We start from the raw sequence: 26139 nt of genomic DNA on the forward strand, positions 1-26139 counted from the left end.
CTGAAATGCAATACTCGATCAAATGAAGGCACTGATCAAGAGGACAGGTCTGCTTGGCTCACTCCCTTTCTCAAGATTTCCCAACAAAGCACAACTCCTATTTAGAAACAACTAAATATAACACAGCGGAAATGTGGAAACATCTTGAACTCATTAAGTGACTTATTGGCCATTTTAAAAACCTGTGTTTAACTGGGACTGCACCACCATCTAGTGGTTACAGACAGGAATTACCCCTAGAACAGCAAGTTACAGACATTCAACACCGAGACTCATTTGCTCAATAGTTTCATTTCTAGCAGTAGTGTTTATTCGACCAATTTTTTGGAATTGATGATCATCTGTTAGCATGCTGTCCATCACCATCCTAATGCTGCACGATCATCACTTGCCTTTAGGTAACAAATAGCAATGTATGGAGTCATGCCTTCTCTACTCATATCAGTTAAACATGGTTTAAAACATGTTTGTTTGCAGGCAGCCAATCTACAGAGTTTTTCCAGGTGGTTGGGGCCTGCAGCATTTGGACCCACGGAAAGAGGATGTGGGTGCTACAGTGTCCCATTGTGACTAGTCTGCAAGGCTTTCCACAGTTAAATCACTTGCTTCTACCACAACTTAGGCATAACAAGTTTCTTATTCCTAGTGGTACCAACAATACCAGTGCTTCTGGTCAACCCTGGCATCCTTCTGGATCTCCTGGTCAAATCAGGGCTGAAGGCACAGTTTTGTGGCGATTCCAATCCTTTGGCAGATTGGCCATCCAACCTGGATGGCAGATTCCAGAAGATGATGCTGGGAGGCTCTTTGCATTATGGCTTGGCACTATCGCTGTTGCTCTGTGGTGTCCCTCAGGGTTCTATCTTGTCCCCCATTCAATTTATCATCTACAGAAAAACCTTTGGGGAAGGTCATCTGGGGATTTGGATCTGGATATCATCCAATATGCAGGCAATACCCAGCATTCTCTCTCATTTCTTTCATTGGTCAATGAGACTGGAAGTTCCAAATTGAAGTTAGTGAGGGACTAGATGGAGGCAAACAAACTGAAATTAAATCTGGATAAAATTTGACTTTTCTCTGTGAACTGCTTTGTGAACTTTTAGTTGAAAAGCGGTATATAAATACTGTTAATAATAATAATACAGTACAATTCTTAGGTTGACAGTAAACTTGTTCTGAAGGGGACTGCAGGTTTGGGGTGATCTTGGACCTGGTCTTGAACCTAAACATATAGGCTATACCCATGGTCAGGAGTGCTTTTAACCAGTATGCCCATTCTTGGATTGGACTGACCAGGCTTTGGTTACCCCTGCACTGGTAACATCCAGATCAGACTACTGAAACATGCTCTACTTGTGGTCTGCTTTGAAGACTGTTCAGAAATTGCAGCTGGTACAGAATGTATTGGTATTGGAGACTCTGTCACACTCATTATCTACATTGATTGAATTGTTCTCAGAAACATACAGACAAAGAGCTGGCGATGACCTATGAAGTCCTTAACGATTTGGCACCTAGGTAACTGAAGAACTGTTGCCCTCATACAAGTCCAACTATCCTACAAGAACTGTTCCCATGAAGCCGTGTGGCTATGCAGCTCCAACCCAACCTCTACACCACATGGAGCTTAGCAATTCTGGATGCTTGGTGATGACAAATGACATCATACCTGAACATCCAGAGACGGCATTAAAATACAGTCATGACATCATGCAGCAAAAGAAGGGATTCAGACATCAGTGAGGACCCCTTACTGGCAATATTGGCACCTGTAATCACTACTGAGCTTACAGGTGGTCCTTGTGCAGGAGACAACAGACACATAGCTGACAGGACTCTTTCTGTTGTTATGCCTGGCAAGCATCCTGGCTTTATGACAATAATAAGGCTCTAATTCTGTGGTGCTGTGAAAATTGCTTAGCTAGTTTGGGAAACTTTTCAGACGTCATCATATTAGGCATAAATTCTAATATATGCAAAGTAATTTTCCTGGGACCTAAAATTTCCAAGCATACATGGCAAAATAAAATGGTTCAAATAAAACTAAACACAAAAATTCAAAATTTGAGAATTCTGGTGTTTGGACAGGGCAGTTGGAAGAATCTAGTTTGACTGAGAATGAAAGAATCAGATTATCAAAATTTTGGAGAACTTAAGGGGTTAAACACAAATTAGCTATTTCAAAAACTTTACAAGAAAAATTATACCTGCAGTTCTGGTACAGTATTAAACTGTAGGGTATTTGTGCTTCATGTGATCTGCAGTCATCCAAGAATAAAGTTTAAAAATCATTTTAGGTATTTCTTTGATATTTCTTCTTATTAAGAATTGAAATAGGACCACTTTAAATGGCAATGAGAATATATAGATATTTATTTTCTTGCTGAAAGTCATTCATGTGTCAGAATATAGGACTTCTGAGGCTGCGCTTTCAAGATCAACAAAGAAATTCTCTCCAAACGACTCACTTGGGCACAGAAAATAGTAGAACAGATTCAAACTTAAGGTTTTTCCACACTTTTTTCCCCCCCAGAGTCTAGGATATCCATTGCTAAATTAGCATTTTAAACCATGAGACAGATCTTTATTCAGAATGATTTAGCCTTAATGGCCAATAATAAAAGCTGCACCTTGGTAGTTAAATGATAAAATTTCACCAAGGCCTGAACAATGTTTGATTTATCTAGGTATGAGTTAAGAACAGTTTTCACACTGCTGAGATTTCAGCAAAGTGCCTTCTACAGGGTTATATATTATCATAATGTACCTTCTAACACAACACTATATCTGTGGTGAGAAAGTTATTCCACACTTTATTACTGCTTCATTTAGGAAAGTGTACAGAATAGGCTCTCTTTATCCTGTATTCAAAGAGATGTAGTCATTGGCCACAATAACCAAAGTGGAATTTCTGATTGCTCACAACAAAATCAACAGAAGTGCAGCTACTGTTGCTCTAGCACGATGCCAACAAAAATACTTTGCCATGAATGGAGCAGACTGCAAGTTGGGTATTTGACATGTTAATTGACAGTAAGCGCTGGGACTAAATCCAAGCATGATAATTAATTGCATATTCTTCTTCAGTCTTTCCCTGCATCAACTTTCCTCTTGGTTCTCATGTCATTCTGCAAGTCTCTGGGACAATAATTTATATGGGGCTTCCCCCCCCCCTTCGTGGACAGGACACTGAAGACACTATTACTATTATTTGCATGTCATTAAATCTATTTTTTATAACTGACACCCCTCACAACGGGGCACCCAAACCATTAACAGTATAAATATAAACTTAACAAATTAATAACCGTAAAAAATAAAAAACAATGTTCTGGTCAGCAGTTTCTGCTGCGTTTTAAAATCATATTTCTAAATTGATTTTGATACGAGAGTTTTGTAATTATATTTTTATTCTTGTGATCTGTGCATGAAATGAGCAGTCTTATCTGTTCTCCTACCCTAGCTGAAAATTTCTCTCCTCTCTATTATGAGGCCCACATCACGTCTTGCCTTCCATCTCTGTGTGAGACGCTTTGACTTTCCATATCAATTTAATCTTCTAGTTCTTACTATTTAGAAGTGTCTACCTTGCAGTCTGCATTTATCCCTTCATGTTATTCTTCTTGCCCTTTCATTACTGCATGAGTTAATCTATTATGGCAGGGGTGTCCAAACTTTATGGCAGGAGGGCCACATCATCTCTCTGACACTGTGTCAGGGGGCCGGAGGAAAAAGAATTCATTTACATTTCAAATTTGAATAAATTTACATAAATGAATATATTAGAGAAGGAACTTATATGAATGAATGAAGGTCTTGCAATAGGTCAAGGCCTATAAAAGGCCTTGCACAAAGCAAGGGCAGCCTTTCCTTTGGTGCCACTGCTGTATCATAGATGTGAAACAGCAAGCAGTGTAGGGAGCCCTCCTCCCACAGTTCATGAAAGAGGTCGAACAGTTGGCTGAGAGCTGAGAGCAGTTGCATCAGGCCAGCATGGGCTCCAGCAAGACTATGGAGGGCCAGAGGTTCCTTGGAGGCTGGGGGCTCCCTGAGGGCCACAATGAGAGTCCTCAAGGGCTGCATGTGGCCCCAGGGCCGGGGTTTGGGCACCCCTGTATTATGGGATCCTTAAGAACATAAGAACTGCCCCGCTGGATCAGGCCATAGGCCCATCTAAGTCCAGCTTCCTATATCTCACAGTGACCCACCAAATGCCCCAGGGAGCACACCAGATAACAAGAGACCTGCATCCTGGTGCCCTCCCTTGCATCTGACACAGCCCATCCTTGTAGCTCTTCCTTACCATTGTAGCCCCCATGCTGCTTCTTGGATGCAACCTCCTCTTGCTCTCTCTTTGTCAAATGGCTTCCTTTAAATCCACCTAAAACTTGTCTTTTTCCAGCAAAACATTTCCTAAACCATCCAAGCATTCTGCACCATGCCTGTCAAATAACCCTCTGTGAACCCTTTTTCTGAACGATTCCTTTGTAAAGCTCTTTCCCCTGTTTCCACATCTATCCTGTCTGTTTAACAGACTGTAAGTCCTCCCAGCAGAGCTTGTGTATTACCCCTGCTAATTGGGTAAGAGGCACTTTTTCAAGTGGGTGCTCCTTTTTTTAGCAGGGGGAGAGTAACTGGCCCATCTCACCCCAGCACTGTCTGTTCTAGTGGCTGTCTGCTAGTATTCATTTGCATCTTTTTAGATTGTGAGCCCTTTTGGGACAGGGAGCCATTTAGTTATTTGATTTTTCTCTGTAAACCACTTTGTGAACTTTTAGTTGAAAAGCGGTACATAAATACTGTTAATTAATTAATTAATTAATTAATTAATTAATTGTGTATTATGATATACCAGGACTAGCAAGTTGTTTGGTTTATCCCCCCCCCCCAAAGAGAACAATTACAGTTACACAAATAGTTTTAGCAGTGAATGTGCATTCATGTACACTGGGCTGCAATGAAAATGGATCCCTGCATGTTAAAAGAAAGATTCCAATAGAAACTCTGGATCAAGACTACTTCACTCTAAATTAACCCCAATTCCCCATTTCCACCTCATCTACCGACACAATGCAGGGTAAAAAGATGAAAATGCATAACTGCAAAGCGCCTACTCTACCTTTCCGACGAACAATGAACTCAAATTTGGCAGGAACCAATGTGTCCAAGCTGATGTTAATGGCATCTAGGCCGGCCTTCTGCAGTCGGGGTAGCAGCCTGGCCAAGTTGATTCCATTGGTTGTGACAGCGATGGTTCGCAGCCCTTCTAGTTTGCGCATTTGAGCTGGCAAAACACAGTAGTGAAAAGGAAAGCATTAATTCCACAGGCAGATGAATCAACAAACACAAGTTCTAGGTCAGACAAAGCAACCAGCACAGGCAGGAGGGCAAAGAGACGAGACAAGCTCAAATCATACACTTCCAACCTGGTACTTGCATAAATCATACTAGACTTTCAGACATCAGAGCCTACTGTAGGTCTGACTCTTACATGAGTTTCTTTGGAGTTTGTTTCTGTAGCCTAGTCTTGCTAGAAAGACAGTAACCATTTTCCTTCTTCCTCCCTGCATACTGCCCACAAACTCACATGAAAACATACACCAGTTGGCAAGGACCACGTTATGAGACATTTTTCCCCAGAGTCATTACCTCTGTGTAGGAAAAAAGCATGCAGAACATTAGACATAAAGGCTAGTGTAGTGTTTCATTGGTTGCAGCAACAGAGGCTGGACAGCTACAGCACTGTGGAAAATGAATTGCACATCATGCTTGACTGCATACACACAATCTCTAGCACAGTGAGTATGTCTATGGAGAAAAATGTGACAGAGAAAGTAGAACCATCAAAAGGTACAATGTAGAGTGTGTACAAGCTCTTACAGTACATGGTTTTATTGGGGAGCAAGCCTTGTAAGAGATCTATCCTCATAAATTCAAGTACACAAAATTCAGTCACATTATGCCTAGAATGCATAAGTTTGCATACAAATCTTTTAAGGTGTCTTGAAAAAAGGAACCCATGGAAAGAATAAAATCAGATGAAAGGAAACTACACCGCACATGAAGATGATAACTGCTTTGTCTGCTACATTGTGCAGACATATACTATGGTATGGCAGTTACATTGTGCATAAAAGCACATCAACAGATTTGTTCAACTGCTCAAAATACCATGGAAGGTGTTTTTCCACAACAAGGCACACAGCTCTAAATTTACACGCTGGAAGAGCTTTCAAATAACAAAAAATATATATACCTATGATGTCAACCACATCAGGCCGGATGAGAGGCTCTCCCCCAGTCAGTCGAATCTTGTCCACACCTTCCTTTACAAAGAGGCTAGCGAGAGTGATTATCTCCTGAGTAGTCAGTAGCTCAGACTTGGGAGTTAGCTGAACTCCCTCCTCGGGCATACAGTATTGACCTGAATCACACAAACAGAAATAAAACACCACTTCAATTGTCCACAGATTTATGCAACTTTTTTTGGTAGACAAAATTTAAATGCATAATCTACTCAATAAAAATCGTCGTCACTTAAATTAATATCAATACCATGTTTGGGTCTATCTTATTTTTGTTTCCATCTTTTAAGCAGTAACAATAAATCATTTTGATCCTCTCTGGCACAGATATCCCAGTGCTTCCCAAACGTACCCAGCCAGTGATACCCTTCCCCAGCCCTTGGAACCTATAATTGAACAGCAATGGCATGTTTTGGGTCACACGATGACATTGCTGCCATTCACTTACAGCAGTGGTTCTCGAACCTTTCCGGCTCGCGCCTCCCCTGATCCTTGTAGCCATTGGCCATGGCTCCTCATTAAAACACCTCACCTCCGTTACCCCCAAAATGGGGATGAAGGTGTTATAATTATACACTAGAAACCAAAAAACAGCTGCCAGCACTCTGAGGCTGCAATCCTAACCACACTTACCTGAGAGTAAGCCCCATTGAACAAAATAGGACTTACTTCTGAGTAGACCTGGTTAGGATTGTGCCCTGAGTTTGTTAGCAGCACACCTGGAGGGTTTTGGAAAGGGAGGGGGAAGAAGTGATGAATTTGCTGGGGGAGGGGAAGACTTTGTTTTGTGTGCATCTGCTAATTGCAAACTGATGCAAACTGAGACCTAGAGACTGTTTGGCTGGAATCCTAACCCCACTTTCCTTGGAGTAAGTCCCACTGAACACAATAGAACTTACTTCTGAGCAGACCTAGCTAGGATTGTGTCTTTTGTCTTACAATAGCAGCCAACAGTGTACCCCCCTCCCCAAAAGGAGGCAGGAGGAAAAAGGAGATAGCTGAAAAGAAATGGGGATTTTTAATCAATTTTTGGAGACAAAGCCATCAAGAGCGGCTTTTTTCTCTTTTTGGAGGGGGAGGAAAACGAGAAAGGTGAAGATCCTGGGTTAAGCTGACACAGAACCCATGCCTATGTAGGTCTACTCAGAAGTAAGCCCCATTTGAGTCAATGGGGCTTATTCCCAGGAAAGTGTGGAAAGGATTGCAGCCACATACAGCAAGATTACAACTCACCCCAAAGCAGATGGGGGCTGCTCACACACATACACCCAGCATGCAGATGCCACCCCTGTTCCCCCAGGCAAGACGGAGGGATGCAGGTTGGGGCATTTGGACACCCCCCACTAAGAGCAGCCTGGCTCCCTCCTTTGCTGAGCTGCTTGTGTTGCTGGATCCCTCCTTCACTGAGCTGCAAACTCTACCCTCCCAGTTTGAAGCCTCTTCTCCGCTCCTCCAGCCTTGACCAATCCCAGGATGCCCAGGGCGAAGGGCACACTGGGAAATGTAGTCCTTGGGGCGAGGTTGCACATGGAGAGAGCTCCATGAGATGCGGCACCTCTGCCTGCCCAGCCAGCCTTCTCTCCCACCTCCTCCCAGCATGTTTCACAGCCCTCCCAGCCTCACGCTGCCCCACCCACCTTGTTCACAGCTGCAGAAAAGCAGCAAGTTAGCAGACAGCACGTGCAGCAGAGCCCAGCCTCTCTTCTCGAGATGCCTAGTGATGCCCCTGGAGTCTAGCCCGCCTCACCAAGGAGGCGGGGCGCACAGATTGAATACCTCAGACTTACAGGTTCAGACGCCCCACAAATGTTGGTAAGTGGCTCTGAGTTGGGAGGGCTTTTCTAAGCAAGGGAAAACAGCACATGGGAGCTGTGCCTGCCTGCCTGCCTACAGCCTGCCACCGATTGCTGGGTCACATCACAGTCACGTCAGTCTCTTTGCTAGGCATCCCACAACACCCCAGTGAGTGCCTTACGATGCCCTGGGGTGTCACAACACACAGTTTGGGAATCTCTGTAGTAACTCCCTCAAGAGGATGTAGCTGTTCTCTGAGGAGGACAGATATACTACAGAAAGCAGGTCAGAAGCAGACATAATCTTGTTCTTTCAATTTGTGTGTTACTATAGTGATCTGGTTACCACCAAAAGAACTGCTTCCACTTCATAGCAGTAACACCTGCCAGCAACAACTACATGAGCCATCTGGAAGATTACAGAAACCAGGGTTTTCTGCTTGCTATCATACCATCTACAGAAGTCATGACCCAGCAGTCTCTAGAAGAGCATGCCATTGGCATGGAACCTTCCCATGGGACCCAGCTACTAGAAAGCTTTTCCCTGGCATTTAATTCTGCTCACTTAATCTGTGGGGTAGGGGAGGGGAAGGAAATCACAACAATGAGCTCTGTCCCCAACTTGTAGACATTCATGAAAAATCTTCAGATGACTCCCCTTAGAAAGGCATTGATTCGTGATTTGTATTATATTGTTTTATTAATGTCATCATTGTAAACCACCTTGAACACATCCACAGAAAGGCAAGATATAGAATCAGTAATAAGAATGCAGTTGCACACATGAGAACTCTCTCCATGCTCTGGAGAAGGATGTCTTTGCAATTTGTATGCATGGGAGCTTTCTACAGAAGTTGCAATGAACATGTAGTGGGGGGGGGGGGCTGAACATTGTACCCTTCCTGTTTCATTGTACCCTTATAGGGAAAGGTTAGTGCAGTTGCCAAGTGTGCAGGGGCTGCAGCAATACAGAGCCAACCATTCAAAAGCAGCTCTTTGTGGCAGCCCTGTTGTGATAATACAGTACCAGTGTGAATTGGGCCTCAGAAGAGTTGCAATATGTTGAGGTTGTATCGAGCAATAGGTTTCAACTTCAAACACTTTTTAAAATTGGCATTAAAGAGAGACTTACAACGGAGGTTACATTTCTCAGTCAAGGAGATCCTCAAGTAGGTATGCTGGCGGCCAAAGCTGTCAGTCAAGAAAGCAGAAAAAGGGGCAGCGTGTTCAGATAGGAATCCTGTTCTTTGTGTACCTCTTATCTCCTGTGTTAAAGATAAAAATATTTGATAAAAATATTTCACCTTTAGCATTTAAAAGAAAGTGTAAGAAAAAAAACTTTTCAAGTTTTGCTGGAACCAGAATCTTGAAGAAAAAATACATGCAGACATGAGATAATTTGCAGCCCAGACTGCCCAGAGCATTTGTTTGCCTCACTAAACTTTAAGAGCCAGGACATTTCTGTGTCCTGAAGCCTACGTGCAAGGCGCAATGGAACAGAATGACACAATGGAGTTAACAGTTAAAGACTGCTAGCACAAATTAGTTCTGTTGAAAGGAAAGATACATACTCTCACCCTTTTTTCAGAATGATGGTGCTTAAACCTACAGTAGTCCTGAAAAAGGAAGGGTTAATTGACAGCGTATACTGCAGAATGCCCGGATGGTTAACGAACGTTTTTGCTGGAAAAAGATAAGGTAATAACACAAATGACAAGGTTTTAGCCTAAGCTTTGTGATAGATCTCCAGCAGCTCATGGATCGTTTTAGCAAGGCCTGCCATGATTTTGGACTGACAATCAGCCTGAAGAAAACACAGGTCATGGTTCAGGATGTGGACTCACCTCCCTGCATTACAATCTCTGAGCATGAACTGGAGGTTGTCCATGACTTTGTGTACCTTGGCTCAACGATCTCCGACACTCTTTCTCTCAATACCGAGCTAAACAAACGCATCGGTAAAGCAGCTACCACGTTTTCCAGACTCACAAAGAGAGTCTGGTCCAACAAGAAGCTGATGGAACGTACCAAGATCCAGGTCTACAGAGCTTGCGTCCTGAGTACACTTCTGTACTGCAGCGAGTCATGGACTCTTCACTCACAACAGGAGACGAAACTGAACGCTTTCCACATGCACTGCCTCTGACACATTCTCGGCATCACCTGGCAGGACAATGTTCCAAACAACACAGTCCTGGAACATGCTGGAATCCCTAGCATGTACGCCCTACTGAAACAGAGACGCCTGCGTTGGCTCGGTCATGTTGTGAGAATGGATGATGGCCGGATCCCAAAGGATCTCCTCTATGGAGAACTCGTGCAAGGAAAGTGCCCTACAGGAAGACCACAGCTGCGATACAAGGACATCTGCAAGAGGGATCTGAAGGCCTTAGGAGTGGACCTCAACAAGTGGGAAACCCTGGCCTCTGAGCGGCCTGCTTGGAGGCAGGCTGTGCAGCATGGCCTTTCCCAGTTTGAAGAGATACTTGGCCAACAGTCTGAGGCTAAGAGGGAAAGAAGGAAGGCCCATAGCCAGGGAGACAGACCAGGGACAGACTGCACTTGCTCCCAGTGTGGAAGGGATTGTCACTCCTGAATTGGCCTTTTCAGCCACACTAGACGCTGTTCCAGAACCACCTTTCAGAGCGCAATACCATAGTCTTTCGAGACTGAAGGTTGCCAACTAGGCAACTAGCCTAAGCTTTGAGGAAACAATCACTATAAATGCTATGAAGACTTTATTTGAGCTTGCGACATAATTAGGGAGGAACAAGGAATTGTTTAGCAGTAAACATGGATTGCACCAACATTCCATAGCAACGATTGTGGGACACATCATGAGAACAAACAACTCATATGGACACAGTCCTAGCTTTCCTTGTGAAAGATGCCCCAAGGAATTTTACACATAACTATGAGTGTGTGCATGTGCATCTTTGGCTTCACAGCTCTCCTCTCCCTGAATGCCTGTGTGGTGCTAATGGTGCCTCTGCAGCAGCCCTCCACCTTCTCTCCTGGTGGCAGCAGCATTTGTGCACAGAGCAAGCTGTGCAACGGGACTCACACTAATACACTTTGCTTATGATGAGGGGGAAGGAGGGGGCTGGTGGTGGCAGCGATGACTCCTTGCACCTGTCACCACTCTGAGACCCTCCCCATCCTTTGCTTTGACAGTTTATTCACCTCGCAGGCTAGCTGGTTCACTCAGAGTCTTCCTCCCTCCTTCCTCTCTTGGATCACTAATCAAGCACAGAGAGCCAATGGAGGCCACTTGGCTCCATTGGCAATGGCAAATAGTTTATGAGTGGAGGATTTCACAGCGACCCTGGCTGGTTTTGGCTATGCCCCAAAGAGCCACAGCACACAGTTTAGGAACCACTGGTGTACAGCAATAAGAATTAAATACAATACAATTAGTAAGACCATCTAAATCAGTGGTTCCCAAACTTTTTAACACTGGGACCCATTTTTCAAAATGAAATTCTCCGGGAACCCACCTAGCTTTAAAATACTAAAAAAAGTTTCACTTTACCAGCCACTCAAGTTTCTGTTTTTATTTTTTACTATTGGGGGGGGGGCACCTCCTGGAGCACTGTTGACCTCCACATTCACTGGATCTGGACCTTGCATCCCCCTTTGCAGTGGACCAAGGCATGCTTCTCCATATTGGTTTCTATAGAGCTCAATGCATTTTCCTTGTCAGCTAACAGCTTGTCAGTTTCGCAACCCAACAAAAATCAGGTTGGGGCCACTAGCAGGTCCTGACCCACAGTTTAGGAACCACTGATCTAAATAGTGGAAATTTTAGCCCATTTTGTACTGGTTTCTGATTATAAGTTTAGCATGGTAATTATAACCATACAACATGCTAATTTCATCTTTAGAAATATTATAAGGCTAGCAGCTTTACCTGTTCAGACCATCCCAGGTAAAGTAGCTCTGAAGTTATAAGAGTGGCTGTAGGAGACTTTGAAAGGAACAAAGAGAAAGTGCCGATCTGCCTCTAGGTGGCAGCTGGGGTGCCACAAATTGCATTCCTACAGAGTCGTATTCCTACAGAGCTATACCTGTATCCTGAACCTGCACTGTAGAGAAACAAAGTTAAGTGTCGAAGGTCGCAAGGATGTGTTATAAGAAACGATCTCAAAGACTCAAAGCTATAAAGACATAAAGCTATAGTTTTATGTCTTTATAGCTATATCATAGCTTCACCTCTCAAAATGAACAAACTGCCTTTGTGATACCTTCCTGCTAAAGAACCATTCTCCAAAGAGGAGGATCTTTCAAGGGACAGATTTACCACGTTCTATTGCTCCACTATGTGATGCAATCTAATGAATGATTGGAAAAACACCTGGCATTCTTTCACACAGTCCTAAAGGCCTTGCCTTGTGGCTATCCATTTCATTTAGGTCTCTGCTTAGAACTATGAGGTTCTGAAAAATATTGTAAGCTACCCCTTGTTGAAAGACTCCCTACGAAACAGGAGTCAACTGAGGAATTGAAGTAACAGAGTCACTGCGGCCATAGCAACAAGGGAACAGGAGCCTGGGAAAGTTAAGTGCTCAGACTGTATTTCCTTTAAAAGTTGTAGAACTCCAGCCTCTTTGATCCAACTATTACCTATTTATACATGAGATTAAACATTTACAGAAAACAATCCACGCTCTCTTGAAAGCATGTCAGGACTTGAATTGCCAAGAGCAGTGCCTGCCTAACACTTTTAAAAATGTTCCACTGAAACTAATTATCTTTCTGTTGGCAACAAATGGTCCAGTTCAGAATAGCCACTCCTTCACATCTTGGAAGATGGTAAAGATCAAATGATGAAATAAATGCTTTCAAGTCACCAACTGAAGTCTGTTCAGCAACATGTGCCATGTGGAAAAAAAAGTCAGTTACAAGTCCAAGTCGTACAGAGTCAGTGGCTCTCATTAATGCAATGTGTGTGGTTGGCATTTAATAGCATCCTTGCTGGACATTTCTGGAAATGGAGCAAGAATTAGACTATTGCCACATGCTGAGCCAACAATTCCAGCCAGAGCCAAAATCTGCTCCGATGCCAGGGTGCAGGAGAAACACAATGTGGACAGGACTGTCTTTTCCATGCTCCTGCCTCTAACGCACCTCTGGAATGATCACAAGAATTTCCATCTCTTTGGGTATCCATTCTGCAAGACAGCATTATTCCTCTTTGGGATATCTGCACTTATTCCAGGAATTTTCAACGGCAGGTACTGTGCATATCCATTAAGCACTTTTCTCTCAAACAGTTTATTGTTACCAGTTCTAACCACCATGAGGACTGCTCCTTATTTACTACTCAGCACTGAGCTGGCCACTATGGCTCTGGAAAGGGACAGTATATAGGTTCCCATGAAACATACAACCATGTTATAGATTACACAAAAGGGAGTACAGTGCAAAGGTCAAAGTGCATTATTCAGGTACTGATTTACTAGATGTCTTATTAGACTGAAATGAACATTGCACAGGAATAGTAAGCTGACCTGGCCTTCGGAACAAAAGGGCAATCTCAGGGCACCTGGCTGGTTTCAATTCAACTTTGAGGGCAAATCCATCCTCTGTTTTTATTGATTCATGGCCTCTCCTTTCCTTATGCACCACATTAACACTACAGTAGGTTTGTTTTCTCCCAGGCACCCACTGCTGGATACTTTGATCCCTTAGAACAGTGTGTGCCAAACTACAGCCTGGGGTCAGATCTGGCATCCGAAAAATGCCTTCCCTGAACAGGATGGCACTTACCGTTCTGTGCGACAGCCACTTATTTTTTCAGCCAATCACCCCAGACACTTGTGCCAGGCAGTCACTTCTGCTTGGAAATCTGGGCACATAGCCTGTTGGGGCCAATGAGTAGCAGAAGCGGCTGGCACAATTTCAGCTGGCACATTTCTGGGGTGATTGGCTCCAAAGATAAGCAGCTGCAGCATGTATAGTAAGCACCGCGCTGCACGGGGAAGGTGTTTTCCAGACACAGTGGTTCCACAGTTTGGGGACCGCTGCCTTAGAAGAAAAAGAGAAAGGACTGAATATAGGTAGCTCAGATGTTAGGACAGGGAATTTTTTTTTTTAAGGATGTGAGTACTTCTGGAAGTGGGAACTGTCTTCTTACCTTTTTGCTTTGTGAATTTTTTTTGTTGAAAAGTGGTTTACACATATTCTAAATAATTACTCTTCACTTGATTGAGAGCTGTTAGAGAGGACTGAATGCCATTCATGAACTTAGAACTTATTTCACTGCTCCACTGCAAAACCCTCCAGCTATTTGGAAGTGGTGCTCCAGAACTTACTTGGGTGTTACGAACAGGTGATATGAGCAGGAAATACCATGGTTGCTCCACGGGCAACAACTGGGCATCACAGGACACTTAACAAATACTTCAGAACAGCAGTCTTTAAAGTTGCTGGAGCTGCAACCCACTTTGGCAGCCAGCACTGGCACTGTGACCTGCCTCCATGGACCTCAGAAACACCTTGGAATATAACTCGAAGTTGCGTTCTGAAACCAGAAGTGACACAGAAGTCACCTCCAGAGATGTTCTGAGGACTGTGGAAGCATCGGGGAGTTGTCTTATGCCTGGCACATTGCAGGAGTGGCCTCTGGAGGCGAGTCATGCCCCAGAAGTGGTTGCTGGTTGTATCTGTTTGGCTCCAATTTGGCCTCGTGCCCACAGTATGAGAAGTACTGCTTGAGAGCATATGATCACACCACAAGTTTGTTGTACTTTGATTGGTCACATTGCTTGAAAAAGACTGAGCTCAGGCTCTTTTCCTGGGAAACTGTGATTCCATTAACAGTTGTCTTCCCTTCCACTTCCTTTGCTCTCCCTGCAGAATAGCCTGACAGGCAGCTAGAAGCCTGAGACACAAATAAATGGAATTTTTTTAAATAACACCCACACCTAATAAAACACCTTGCTTTGAGGGTTTACTACCCAGGCAATCTTGATACAAAGAATACAAACAGAGTGCAAGATTTTCTTCCCTGCTGCTCCCTCCCACTGACCACCAGTACTTCCTAAAATTTGCAGGCATTGCTGGTAAAAGCTAAGTATATACATAGCAACCTTGAAGATCTAGCTTCAAAACCTTTGGGCAAGACTGCAGAAGAGAAGTAAACAAGCCACTCTAAAAGAAGATTATGTAGAGGGTCTGAAGCTTCCCATGGGTATACAATTTCAGCTTTGGTACTCTGAGGTTCTTTACTTTAACAGCACAACAGCTGCCAGCTTGCCCAATTCAGTTAACTTAGCAAATCTTATTAACTTAAGAGCTGAAAGGCTCAAACTACATTCTTGACTTCACACTGTAAATAATCACTACATTATTTTGCAGGCATCCATCCAAAATTGTTGCAGAAACACCTTGGCAGAACCTCAGGGTGCCACGGTAAGAGAGGAGGGAAAGAAAAATTAAAATCAATAAGGTATGCAGTTCAAATTATAACAAGCACTGTGGGGTTGTATTGCAGAAGATAGATGTGAACGTTAAGGCAAAACTTGACTAGCCGCTTTGGTAGGAAAGGCTAGTCAGACAGCTGTTAGCAACCCTTCAAGTATATGGTCTCTCACCTTTGGGCAGATGGTTACATTAGATTACTTCTGGGCCCAAAGTATATCCATCCCCATTAAAGAAATGCTTTGGCTTAATTTGGGTCTGTTAGGTTTATTGTCAGAGGCAAGACAGTCAATTCAACATAGTTACAACCTTTAAAACATTCAGGGCACCCTCAATAGTTGTCAAGACTTCCTAGGAAGAGAAGAAATGGGCAAGGAAATCACAGCAGAACCCATTGGGGTTAGAAAGAACCCATAAGCAAATTTTTATAGACGAGAGTCTGGACAGCAACATCAGAATACAAGCGTACAATTTCATTCTCTATAACCTGCCCCACCCAAACATTCAAATGCAAGGAAATTTGGTTTTACAAATATTTTGTTTTGTGTGGTTATGTCCCTCCCCCATGAAACTGTTGCTATTCAAACTGCCTTCATCAGAGAGGTGAACAAATTAGAACACATGAGAGAATAAGAGACTCCTCCCTGATTGGTCCTCCTCATGGTACAAGAGACAGCTGCCACAACATTATCTCAGTGAGCCTTCTCCTTCAAAGGAACATATGAAGATGAATCAGGCCAAAAGACCATCTTGTTCTGCTTCTTGTATCCTGTACAGTGGCCCACCAGATGCCCCAGGGAGTGCACAAGACAACAAGAGACCTGCATCCTGGTGCCACTTCCTTGCATCTGACATTCTGAGGTAGACTACTTCTAAAACCAGGAGGTTGTGCATACCCATCACGGCTTGTAACCTATGATGAACTTTTCCTCCATCAGTATGTTCAATCCCGTTTTAAAGGCACCTAGGTCAGACACCATCGTCGCATCCTGTGGCAAGGAGTACCAAAGGTTAGTCACCTTTGGCTTGTATGCAGCTTGGAGCACAAAAGGATGTGGATGGCAAAATATCTCCTATGCTCTCTGGGTCTGGTTACAGAGAAACACTCCCCATGGCAGGAAGGAAAGGGTGAGAGAGAGCTCTCAAGCTCACCTTTGACCCCTTTCCTGTAGGTTCACAGTGTTACTGTCTGCCTAAACTTTCCCACAGAGAATCACCATAATGTCCTGGATGACTCTGCTCCAGAGTATCTCCCTTCTAACTCCTACCATTACTAAGGGCCACAATGCCATTTCCAACTGCCACAGCAACCTGGGTTTGAGGATATCAACTCACAGATGAAATAAGGAAATTAACAAAAATATAGAAAACCCTCAATTTAAGATATTTTGTTATGGAGAAATTTGTTAATGCTGCAAATATTTGCAGAAGACCAACCATAGAAAAATCTAGTTGACTCAAACACTAGAATCAAAATCTAGTTTGAGTCTTTTTAGCTTGTTGAAGATGCATCATGTGACAAGATGCAATCAATAAGTCATGTGTCAGCACCGCTTATTCTGAACTTCAAATTTAAGTTACAGAAAGTTACAGCTACATAAAAAGTTGATTCTGTTCTCCGGTTTAGCCTCTGAAGAGGGTGGAAATCAATTTCAAGACACTTTACGGTTACAGTCAGTTGCTCAACCACTCTTAACAAGTAAATTTAATGACTGAGAAGCCATTGTCAGCACTTGGGCCATCATAATTCAGTCATCAATTGGACAATGTGAAAAACCATCACATTTACATTGTGCATGCACACAAGTAACGTTCAGTGTGCATAAAACAAGGAAAAAGCTTGCAGTGCAACAGGAGACTCACTAGCAAAAAAATATTTTTATGATGTATCAAAACCATTAGATAAGCTGCTTAAGTTCTTTACATTGTACACCTAAAAGTGTGAATACAACAAGCAAGCGTTAGACACACATATCATGCAAAGTGGAAGACTGATGCAAACTGGTTTATCGCTGAGTGAGGCATGAAATGATCTCCCAAATAAACTACAAGAAATGGCAAAAGCAAATTGTCATAAAAGGAGAGATGAAACCGACCACACAAGTGACTGTTTTACCTCAGAATTCTAATCTTTTGCCAGTGATGGGCAGTACAAATTAATTTTTCTACAGTAGAATAGTAATCACAGCTACTTTATGAGAAATGATTTAGGTAACACAGTTAAACTACTTTTACTGGTAGTTACCCTAGTGTTTAATCAGTTCTCTTTGCTGTACTTTCTTTAAAAAAAGTCATATATACATATATTGCATTAAGAACTCTTGCTTTCTCTGTAAATACACTTCTCTGTGTACTTCTGTGACTACACAGAACTGATCTTTTGCGCCTCCTACACTCTTGCAACCTTCCCCCTCATAACTACTTTTCAAACATGATTTTGCTGTTTTCAAATGTCAGCAGCTTTCAAAAAGACTTAAGGGGCACACTCCCTGTTTATAATTCTGTGTTACTCAACACAAGATTAAGAACACTGGGCTGTGCTCTAAGAATGTTAAACTTGACTAAGCATAATTGAAATTGGGAGACGATTTGATTTCCATAGTTCTACACTTATGCTCAAAGTACTGGCAATTAACAAGATGTCCAAACGTAGAGGGGGTGGGAAATAAGTCTGATATTAGACTCTAATACTTTGTGAGTGTGTGTATACATGGGAACATCATACAGCAAGTCATGTCACACTTGGACAAGTATCACAGATTATGCATGCCATATAATATTTTGTGTTACTTGTTCAAAAGTGATACAACTTACCATCACCAAACCTTACTTACTCTTTTTTGTATCTATGTAATAATTTTAAATAATGCATTTCAAGATGCATCTTTTTCTGACAACTATGATAGCATAGCAGAAATGAGTATGTAATGCAACATCTCCAGTCCAAACAACTTCATGCATGGAATCACATGGGTTTGGGACAGACACAACGTTGCCTAACTCAGGAACCAGGAGAGCCCCCTGGACTATACTTCTATTTCTTTCCTCTCTGTTACAGAGCTAACTACCGTTACATTTGCACCAGTGTTTTCACTAACTGTAGTTAGAAGCTGATTTGCAAATTGTAGTTTGGGTTATCAAGTGGTACGGATGTTAACTAACTTAATGATACATATCATGGCCGATATCAGATTCTAAGCCCAACTCTGAGCTCTTTGCACAGGTCCACTGCCAGTGTTGAGTATCGCAAACATGCCATAAGGCACGTCTGCAGCCCTCAGCGCCGGTCCAGTGCCAGTGCTAGCTCAGTGCTGGCCAGCGCTGAGCTAGTGCTGGTGAACTGCTGCTGCTCTGCTGCTCCGTGGTCGCTTGAATCACTAGCAGCAGAGAGGTAGGTGGGGACGTGGGGGAAAAGTGGGGAGATTATGTTCTGGGCCAGGGGGAGCACGCTGGGGGAGGGAGGTGGGACTGAAGGAGCTTTGCTCCTCCCCATCTAGAGCCTCTGTGCTGGGCCGTGGCCCTGACATGGAGGCTCTTGATTCTACAGCAGCTCAAGGGTTGCCACAGAATCAAGTAGCCCTATCAAGGGGCTACTTACCTTACCTGGGGGAAGGGGACAAAAGTCCACTTCCCCTTAGGAGCTGCTGGCGGCTGTCCTGTTGCGTGCAGGATGCCATGGCAGCCAATTTGGTGCTGCGGCAGTCCTGGCGCAATGAGCAGCTCAGGATTGGACTGTTACTCAGGATAGAATGGCGCAGCAGACTCCTGGAAGAAATCAAGCAATCAGGTCCACTCCATTACCTCCACACCACTGGACACAAGAATACTTTTCTTGGAACTGTTTCCAAGTTCTATCACTCCAAGGCACCACATTCCACACAATCTTCTGCAAGTTCTGTCAGCGACTACTGGTCTCCTATCCAAGGCTGATCCTGCTTACCATCTTCAGGCAGGGCAACAGCTCAACCTCCAGACCACACCTCCTACCTAATCAGATACCCTCAACTATCTGAGGGTCAGCTATTCATTAAGCTGAGGGTAGAAGAGGCATCTCACTTTGAAGAAGTAATGCTCTCTCACCTTCGGAGTGCTTTTAAAGGCCAACATGATGGGCCAACACCTGCCCCTCCAACAAGTGTCAGGTTTGGGAGAGAGGTCATCTTTGAGGCAATGGGTGTTCAAATGCTGTGAAAACTCTAGCTGCATAGTTATGTTAGAATGAGCTTAGACAAGCGGAGGAAACTGTTCCTGTCCCCAAGATCTGTGAACACACACATATCTCCAAATAACTGGACAGCTCCTTCTTAACGTTCAGAAAAATGCACATAGATTTGAGAGCAGAGCTTCCTTCCTCAAATGATTTGTGTAGAGTACCCATACAATTTGAATGCCTGAGTTACAATGTGGCAGAACTGGGGCAACTGGCTTGTATGTATTCAGAATAGATGAATAAGACAATTGAATTCATTCTCTCTCATGTTCTATTGAAATTTCTTTTAGTTGGAACTCTCAACACAAGCCCTATTCCTGCAGTACAAGCCGGCATAGTCCATAGGTTGGCATCTAAACAGCAACTCGAGACAGCCTGACTCTTCCAGCAACAAAAGTAGGGACTTGGCATTCTGGGAAGCAAAACCATGGTAACTTTCCAATGTGCTACAAATAGGAATTTCACAACTAACTACATACCTGAAATGTTGTACGTTCCACATCCAAGAACTGCTTCCACGGCAATTCTCAGAAGATTTAAAAGTTGTGCAACAACTTGTCAAAATTATTTATTCAACAGGGCCCAGTGGCTGCAAACGGCTGTTTTGGGACCTTGGAAGAGGTGCTCCTCCTCCAGGGACGCACTTCGCCGGCCTGGCTCCCGTCCCGGGCAAGGGAGCGTGGAGTCCCCCGCAGTGCACTCAGAGGGGAGCCCCGCACCCTCAGTGGCTGCACCCCCAGGGAGCGCGCCAAGGACGAGCCCACTGGGGTCCCTCCTCCGTCTCCCCAGCGGCCCAAGCCCCGAAGTCCACTCCGCGCCTCCTCACCTGCGCCGCGGCGACCAGCTGCTGCCGAGCGGGCACCCCAGAGCGGCAGCCTCTGCCCGGCTGGACTCGGAAGGCCCCTCGCAGGAGCCAACAGCGGCTCCCTCTCCGGGCGCCGCCGACCACCGCAGCGCCCGCCATCGCCCTCCTGCGAGCCCCGCCACCTTCCGCAGGACTCTGCCAGCCGAGCCAGCCGCGCTCGGTACAGGAGAAGAGGGAGGGGAGCCGGCGGCCAATACCAATCCAGGGCCGGTGGGACTCCTCGCAGGGCATGCTGGGACTTGTAGTTTCCGAAGCCTCCCTTTGCAAAGGCGATCAGCTGGCTGGGGAGGTTGATGTGTTTCCAAGAGGACAAACTGACCCCGTGCCTGTTAATTTACACGGGAAATAAATCCCTGTGTTTCTCAAACTGTGGGTCGGGACCCACTAGATGGGTCGTGAGTTAATTCCAGGTGGGTCCCCATTCATTTCCATATTTTGTTTTTAATATCTTAGACTAGGGAAATGGTGCAGTTCTGTGCTTTTAACAGGCTACTATGTTAAAATAGTAGGCTTAAAATAGGCTTTCAACAATGATAGGCAATGGGACTTTCTCCTGGGTAGCAGCCCAATCCTATCCACACTTTCCTGGGAGTAAGCCCCATTGACTCTAATGGGACTTACTTCTGAGTAGACATACATAGGATTGGGCTCTGGGAGAGGATTGTTTAAAATTTTCCTGCTTGATGTCACTTCTCCTCATGACATCACTTCTGGTGGGTCCCAACAAATTCTCATTCTAAAAAGTGGGTGCCAGTGTGAAAAGTTTGAGAACCATGGCTTAGACTCAGTTGCACACAAAAGCCTGGTGCTTCATTGACTCGCATGCAAGTGTGTTGTGCTTTTAAATATCTAAAAACTCAAAATAATTTCAAACAAAATATAATCACACAAAAGAGTCATATCTGCTGCTACCTTTATTTGTTTGTTTATTTATTTGCTTGCTGGGATGGGGAAGACATGGCTGTAGTAATGGCTTGTACACTTCTCCATTGAGAAGGTGTAAGAAGCATCTACAGAAACTGGAAACTAGCCCACTATCATAACTGTCAGTCTAGTTATTACAAGTCTATGTGCAGATAAAAACCCTAAAATTTTCATAAACAGTGGCTCTCTCACATGCTCCTTCTCATCCTGAGGTTTGCCTGTTAAGAAGGTACAATGCATCAATAATGTGCTGAAGAATTATGGCATCTTTCATGGTGGCAGTGGCAGCTTTCTGAAATAAGGGACAACATTCATCAACTAATTTCTATTTTTTTTAAAAAAATACTGCTATTCATCATCTAAAAAGTTTGTTTGTTCAAAGTACAATAATGTTTCTCATTATTTTTCCAATAAAAACCAGTGGTTAAGCTTTCTAACCCTTCTTTGTCCTTCCAACTCCAGCCTCAATGGATGTTTTCCTGGCATTGGGTTGGAAAAAGTGTCATCTCCTCAGTCTTTGCTAGTTTTTGATTTTAATAATTCTGGTATCTGGGAAGGGCTGGTGCCCTCGACAAGAGATGTCAAACTCATTTCCAACAGCATAGCATTCATGGCACCTGCTGAGGGCTGGAAGTGGCATTAAGAACATAAGTACAGCACCACTGGATCACCATAGGGCCATCTAGTACAGCTTCCTGTATCTCACATCAGCCCACCAAATGCCCCAGGGAGCACACCAGATAACCTCATCCTGGTGCCCTCCCTTGCGTCTGGCATTCTGATATAGCCCATTTCTAAAATCAGGAGGTTGCACATATTTATTTATTTAGTTAAATTAATTAATTAATTAATTAATTAATTAATTAATATCCCGCCTTTCTGCCCCATGGGCACACAAGGCGGCCTACAACAATTTAAAATACAAAAATAGCAATTAAAAACAATAATTCAAACATTGCACAAAATTTAAAAAAAAATCTAAAACAAGCCCCGTGGATTCTAATATAAAAGAGAAAAAAAGAAAGAAAGCTAGCCAGCCTGTCAGCAATTAAAAGCTTTTTGAAATAAGAAGGTCTTAAGTCCACGCCAAAATATTAACAAAGAGGGAGCAGTTCTCAATTTTAAGGGAAGGGTATTCCAGATGTGTATGGGTATTCCACATGCACATCATGGCTTGTAACCTGTAATGGATTTTTCCTCCAGAAACTTGCCCAATCCCCTTTTAAAGGCATCCAGGCCAGATGCCATCACCACATCCTGTGGCAAGGAGTTCCACAGACCAGCCACACGCTGAGTAAAGAAATATTTTCTTTTGTCTGTTCTAACTTTCCCAACACTCAATTTTAGTGGATGTCCCCTGGTTCTGGTGTTAAGTGAGTGTGTGAATAGCATCTTTCTATCCACTCTATCCATTAAAAAGCAGATGATGACCAGAAATAAGCACTTTGTTCTCACATAGGAACTCATTAGCTACAAAGCACAAAAGAGAAAATATGCAAATCTTGATTATATGTTCAAGATATGGGAAAGCCCAGTTATCATGTGGGCTGCCCTTTCAGCCACACTGCTTCTGCAGAGACATCAGTTCACAGCTCAGCAATGGAGAAGTGCTCTGCAAAGTAGTATCTTGTTAGAAGTGGTAGCACTGCTGAAAGGGTGCTTATGATAACTGGGTTCTCCCAGTCTCTCTCTCACCCCTCTTGATCTACTCTACTCCTTCTTCAATAGCACTCCTTTTCTTCTGAGGCCTCCTTCCATCTCTCCCTCCCAGAGCCTCAGCAGAAGTAGTGCTGTTGAAAGAGTGATGGTGGAAGAGCCCAATTATCGTGGGCCACATAGCCTCTGAATGCTCACCGGCCTTATGTTTGACACCCTGCCACAGAGAATTTGAGGACAAAGCTGAGCAGACTAAGAGGAGTAGAGTTGATGAAAAGCTTTCTTTCTTTTCCCCCCCAGATATATATCCTACATGCTCCAGCAAGGGTTTGGGGAGTCATTGGTGTGGGCCTGGGCTGCTAGCTGATTGTGCTGGTGGTCCCAGGCCGCAAGCTATCACAGTGAATCCTGTGCCAATAGAGTGTTTGCCTCGGGGGCTCCCAATGACTCAGGCCTTGCACTGATAGAGCATGTCAGCACAAGGCCCAGATAGGATTGGGCTCTAGGGCTACAATCCTATACATACTTTCCTGGGAGAAAGCCCCATTAAATTCCAAGGGGCTTACAGCCCAATCCTATCCACACTTACCTGGGAGTAAACCCCATTGACTCTAATAGGACTTTCTTCTAACGTAGACATGCATAGGATTGGGTCGTTACTTCTGAGCAGATATGCACAGGATTACAGTGTAAATCAGTGGTTCCCAAACTTTTTAGTGCTGGAATCCACTGTTTAAAATGATACTCTATTGGGACCCACCTAGCTTTAGGAGCCTAAAAAGTATTTAACTTTTATCAGCTGCTCCAGCTTCTGTTTCTATTCTTTTTACTACATGCCAGGAACCACCTTCTGGAGTGTTTATTGAGCTCCACATTCATCAGATTGGATCATTCTGGTGGCCTTGCATTTCTCTTCACCTGGCCTTTGATAAGAGCTAAGGATAGAAGGGGCTTCTTTCTTGAGAGTTTGTTGGTGCTTGCATTAATTGGATCGGGACCATTCTGGTGGCATTGCATTACCCTCAGCCTGCCCTTTGATGCAGACCAAGGCAAGGTCGAAGGCTGCTGCAGCCCTAGAGGTTGCTGCCTGATTTATAAATGCCAAGGGGAGTGGTACAGTGGTGACCACTGATTGGGCAGCAATACTCTCCCCCCCCCCCCCAGCAGCTTGTTGAACTTTTGATGCACTGCCCTGTCAGTTTCATGAACCACCAAAAATTGGGTCACAACCTACTGGAGGGTCTAACCCACAGTTTGGGAACCACTGCTATAAATAATTTTAATCCTCTTTCTATTTATGTTTGGCAGAAGAAGAAAAATATTAATCATAAAAAGATTGTTGCTTATTTAGATGTCTTTCCTCTCTTAAAACTTCTGTAGACGATGGCAAGTATAGTATGAAAAGGTATCAAAATGAGTCATTGGCGAGGTGTGAAATACAAATAGGAGAATACAGGTAAGAAATTCTAATCACAAGCAGGAGAGGTTTACACTGGACATTAGGAAAAATGTTGTGAGACCAGCTGGACAAGGCCATTGTAAAGCTGTCCAACAAAGGCTTAAATAAATTGACATAGTGTATTCTTGCAGAGTCTAATCTAATGATTGATCAAATGTGTATAGGAATGCTGCCTAGGTGGACTGTGTTAGCAGGCACACTTTGGCCTCATAATTTTGATTGTACAGCGCAGAATGTTTTGTAGCCCAGAACACTTGAGAAGACTCAGAAAAGTCTGAAAGCTACCAAAGAAGGTTTCAAGGACAGGGTACAGCTGCAGCCAGATTCTAACCACAGTTAGGAACAACACAGTCCTATTCCAAGCTGGGCTGACGGGGCGGGGTGGGGGTGGGGAGGAGAGGCTTTCACTGTTGTAAAATGGGCACAGCGTTCTGTTGGCAGCTATTTTGGGGTCAGTGGCGGAGGTGGAGAGGGGGCAAAACTGTATGGGAGGAGAGAGGAATAGGGACATGGAGGCTGCAGGAGGGGGTGGATCTGGTGGTGATGTTGCACACCAGATCCTATCCCTGCTGTCAACAGCTTCCCTGCCCCATTTTCTTCTTAGATTTTTGAGACTTAGACTTTTCTTAGACTTTAGAGCTGCCACAGGTCTGAGGAGACCCATTGTGAAGTAGGGGGCTTATAGGGAGCAGCTGTGCCAACTCTAAGAGCCCAATTCTATCCTTCCCCCCACCCCTCGCCCGCTGGTGCAACTATGCTGAAAATAGGTAACCTGTATGGGGGGGGGGAAGAGATTGGAATACAAGATAGGAGAAAGGGAAATTTAAGCCCCTTGCTCTGCAATGGGTGTCCTTGGACCTGTGCCATTTGTGTAGCTGCCACAGGTCAGAGGTGACAAAGAGGGCAGGGAGGCATGCAAAAGTGGAGATAGGATCTGGCTTGTGCCATTGCCACTGAATCCACCCCCCTCACAGTCTTGCCACCCCACCCCCCGCCTAGCCTATGGCCGGTTTCACTTCCTCCCCTCTCTACCCCTTGCTCCTACCTTACCTTCTCTGGTGGGCATAGTGTAGTCTTTCAGCAGTGAGGAATTGCTACTATCGCCTGCAACAATGCTCAAAATGCACCAGCACAGCTGGTGAAGCGCTGTGCACTCTGTTGGCAGCCATTTTACGACAGTGGAACGGTTCCACTGTGGTACATGCCTCCACGTGACAGATAGGATTGGGCTGTAACTCATTTCAGGGCACTTCCAACTAAGGATGCTTAAGATTTTGATCTTAAATGCTTAAATTTCTTCCACTAAAAGTTCGACACTGGCAGGCCTGAGGAGAGGGAGGGCAGGTGGGGCAAAATTGCCAGGGCCCATGCTTTCAGGGGCCTGAGCCATGACAACAAACTATACAGTACAAAACAAATTACAAAATAAATTTGGGTACCTCCATCCCATTCTATCCAGAGATGCTTTTCTACTACAGCAGCCATTTTCAACCACTGTGCCA

At 44.1% G+C, this 26139-nt stretch overlaps 1 protein-coding gene across 2 annotated transcripts in view; it reads right to left on the reverse strand.

The window, feature by feature from the left end:
* MOCS1 (molybdenum cofactor synthesis 1) overlaps nt 1-20718 on the reverse strand; it is a 40043-nt gene extending 19325 nt beyond the window's left edge. For both annotated transcript variants that reach the window (XM_066618649.1, XM_066618650.1), the window contains exons 1-4: nt 20560-20718; nt 9234-9366; nt 6260-6427; nt 5123-5287 (exon numbers count right to left, since the gene is read on the reverse strand). In XM_066618649.1, coding sequence (XP_066474746.1) covers nt 5123-5287; nt 6260-6427; nt 9234-9366; nt 20560-20697 — 604 coding nt within the window. In that variant the 5' untranslated portion in view covers nt 20698-20718. The remainder of the gene's footprint in view (nt 1-5122; nt 5288-6259; nt 6428-9233; nt 9367-20559) is intronic.
* Nucleotides 20719-26139: the final 5421 nt, after the last annotated feature.

This window comes from Tiliqua scincoides, chromosome 1 (assembly GCF_035046505.1).
Source record: "Tiliqua scincoides isolate rTilSci1 chromosome 1, rTilSci1.hap2, whole genome shotgun sequence".
Lineage (NCBI taxonomy): Eukaryota > Metazoa > Chordata > Lepidosauria > Squamata > Scincidae > Tiliqua > Tiliqua scincoides.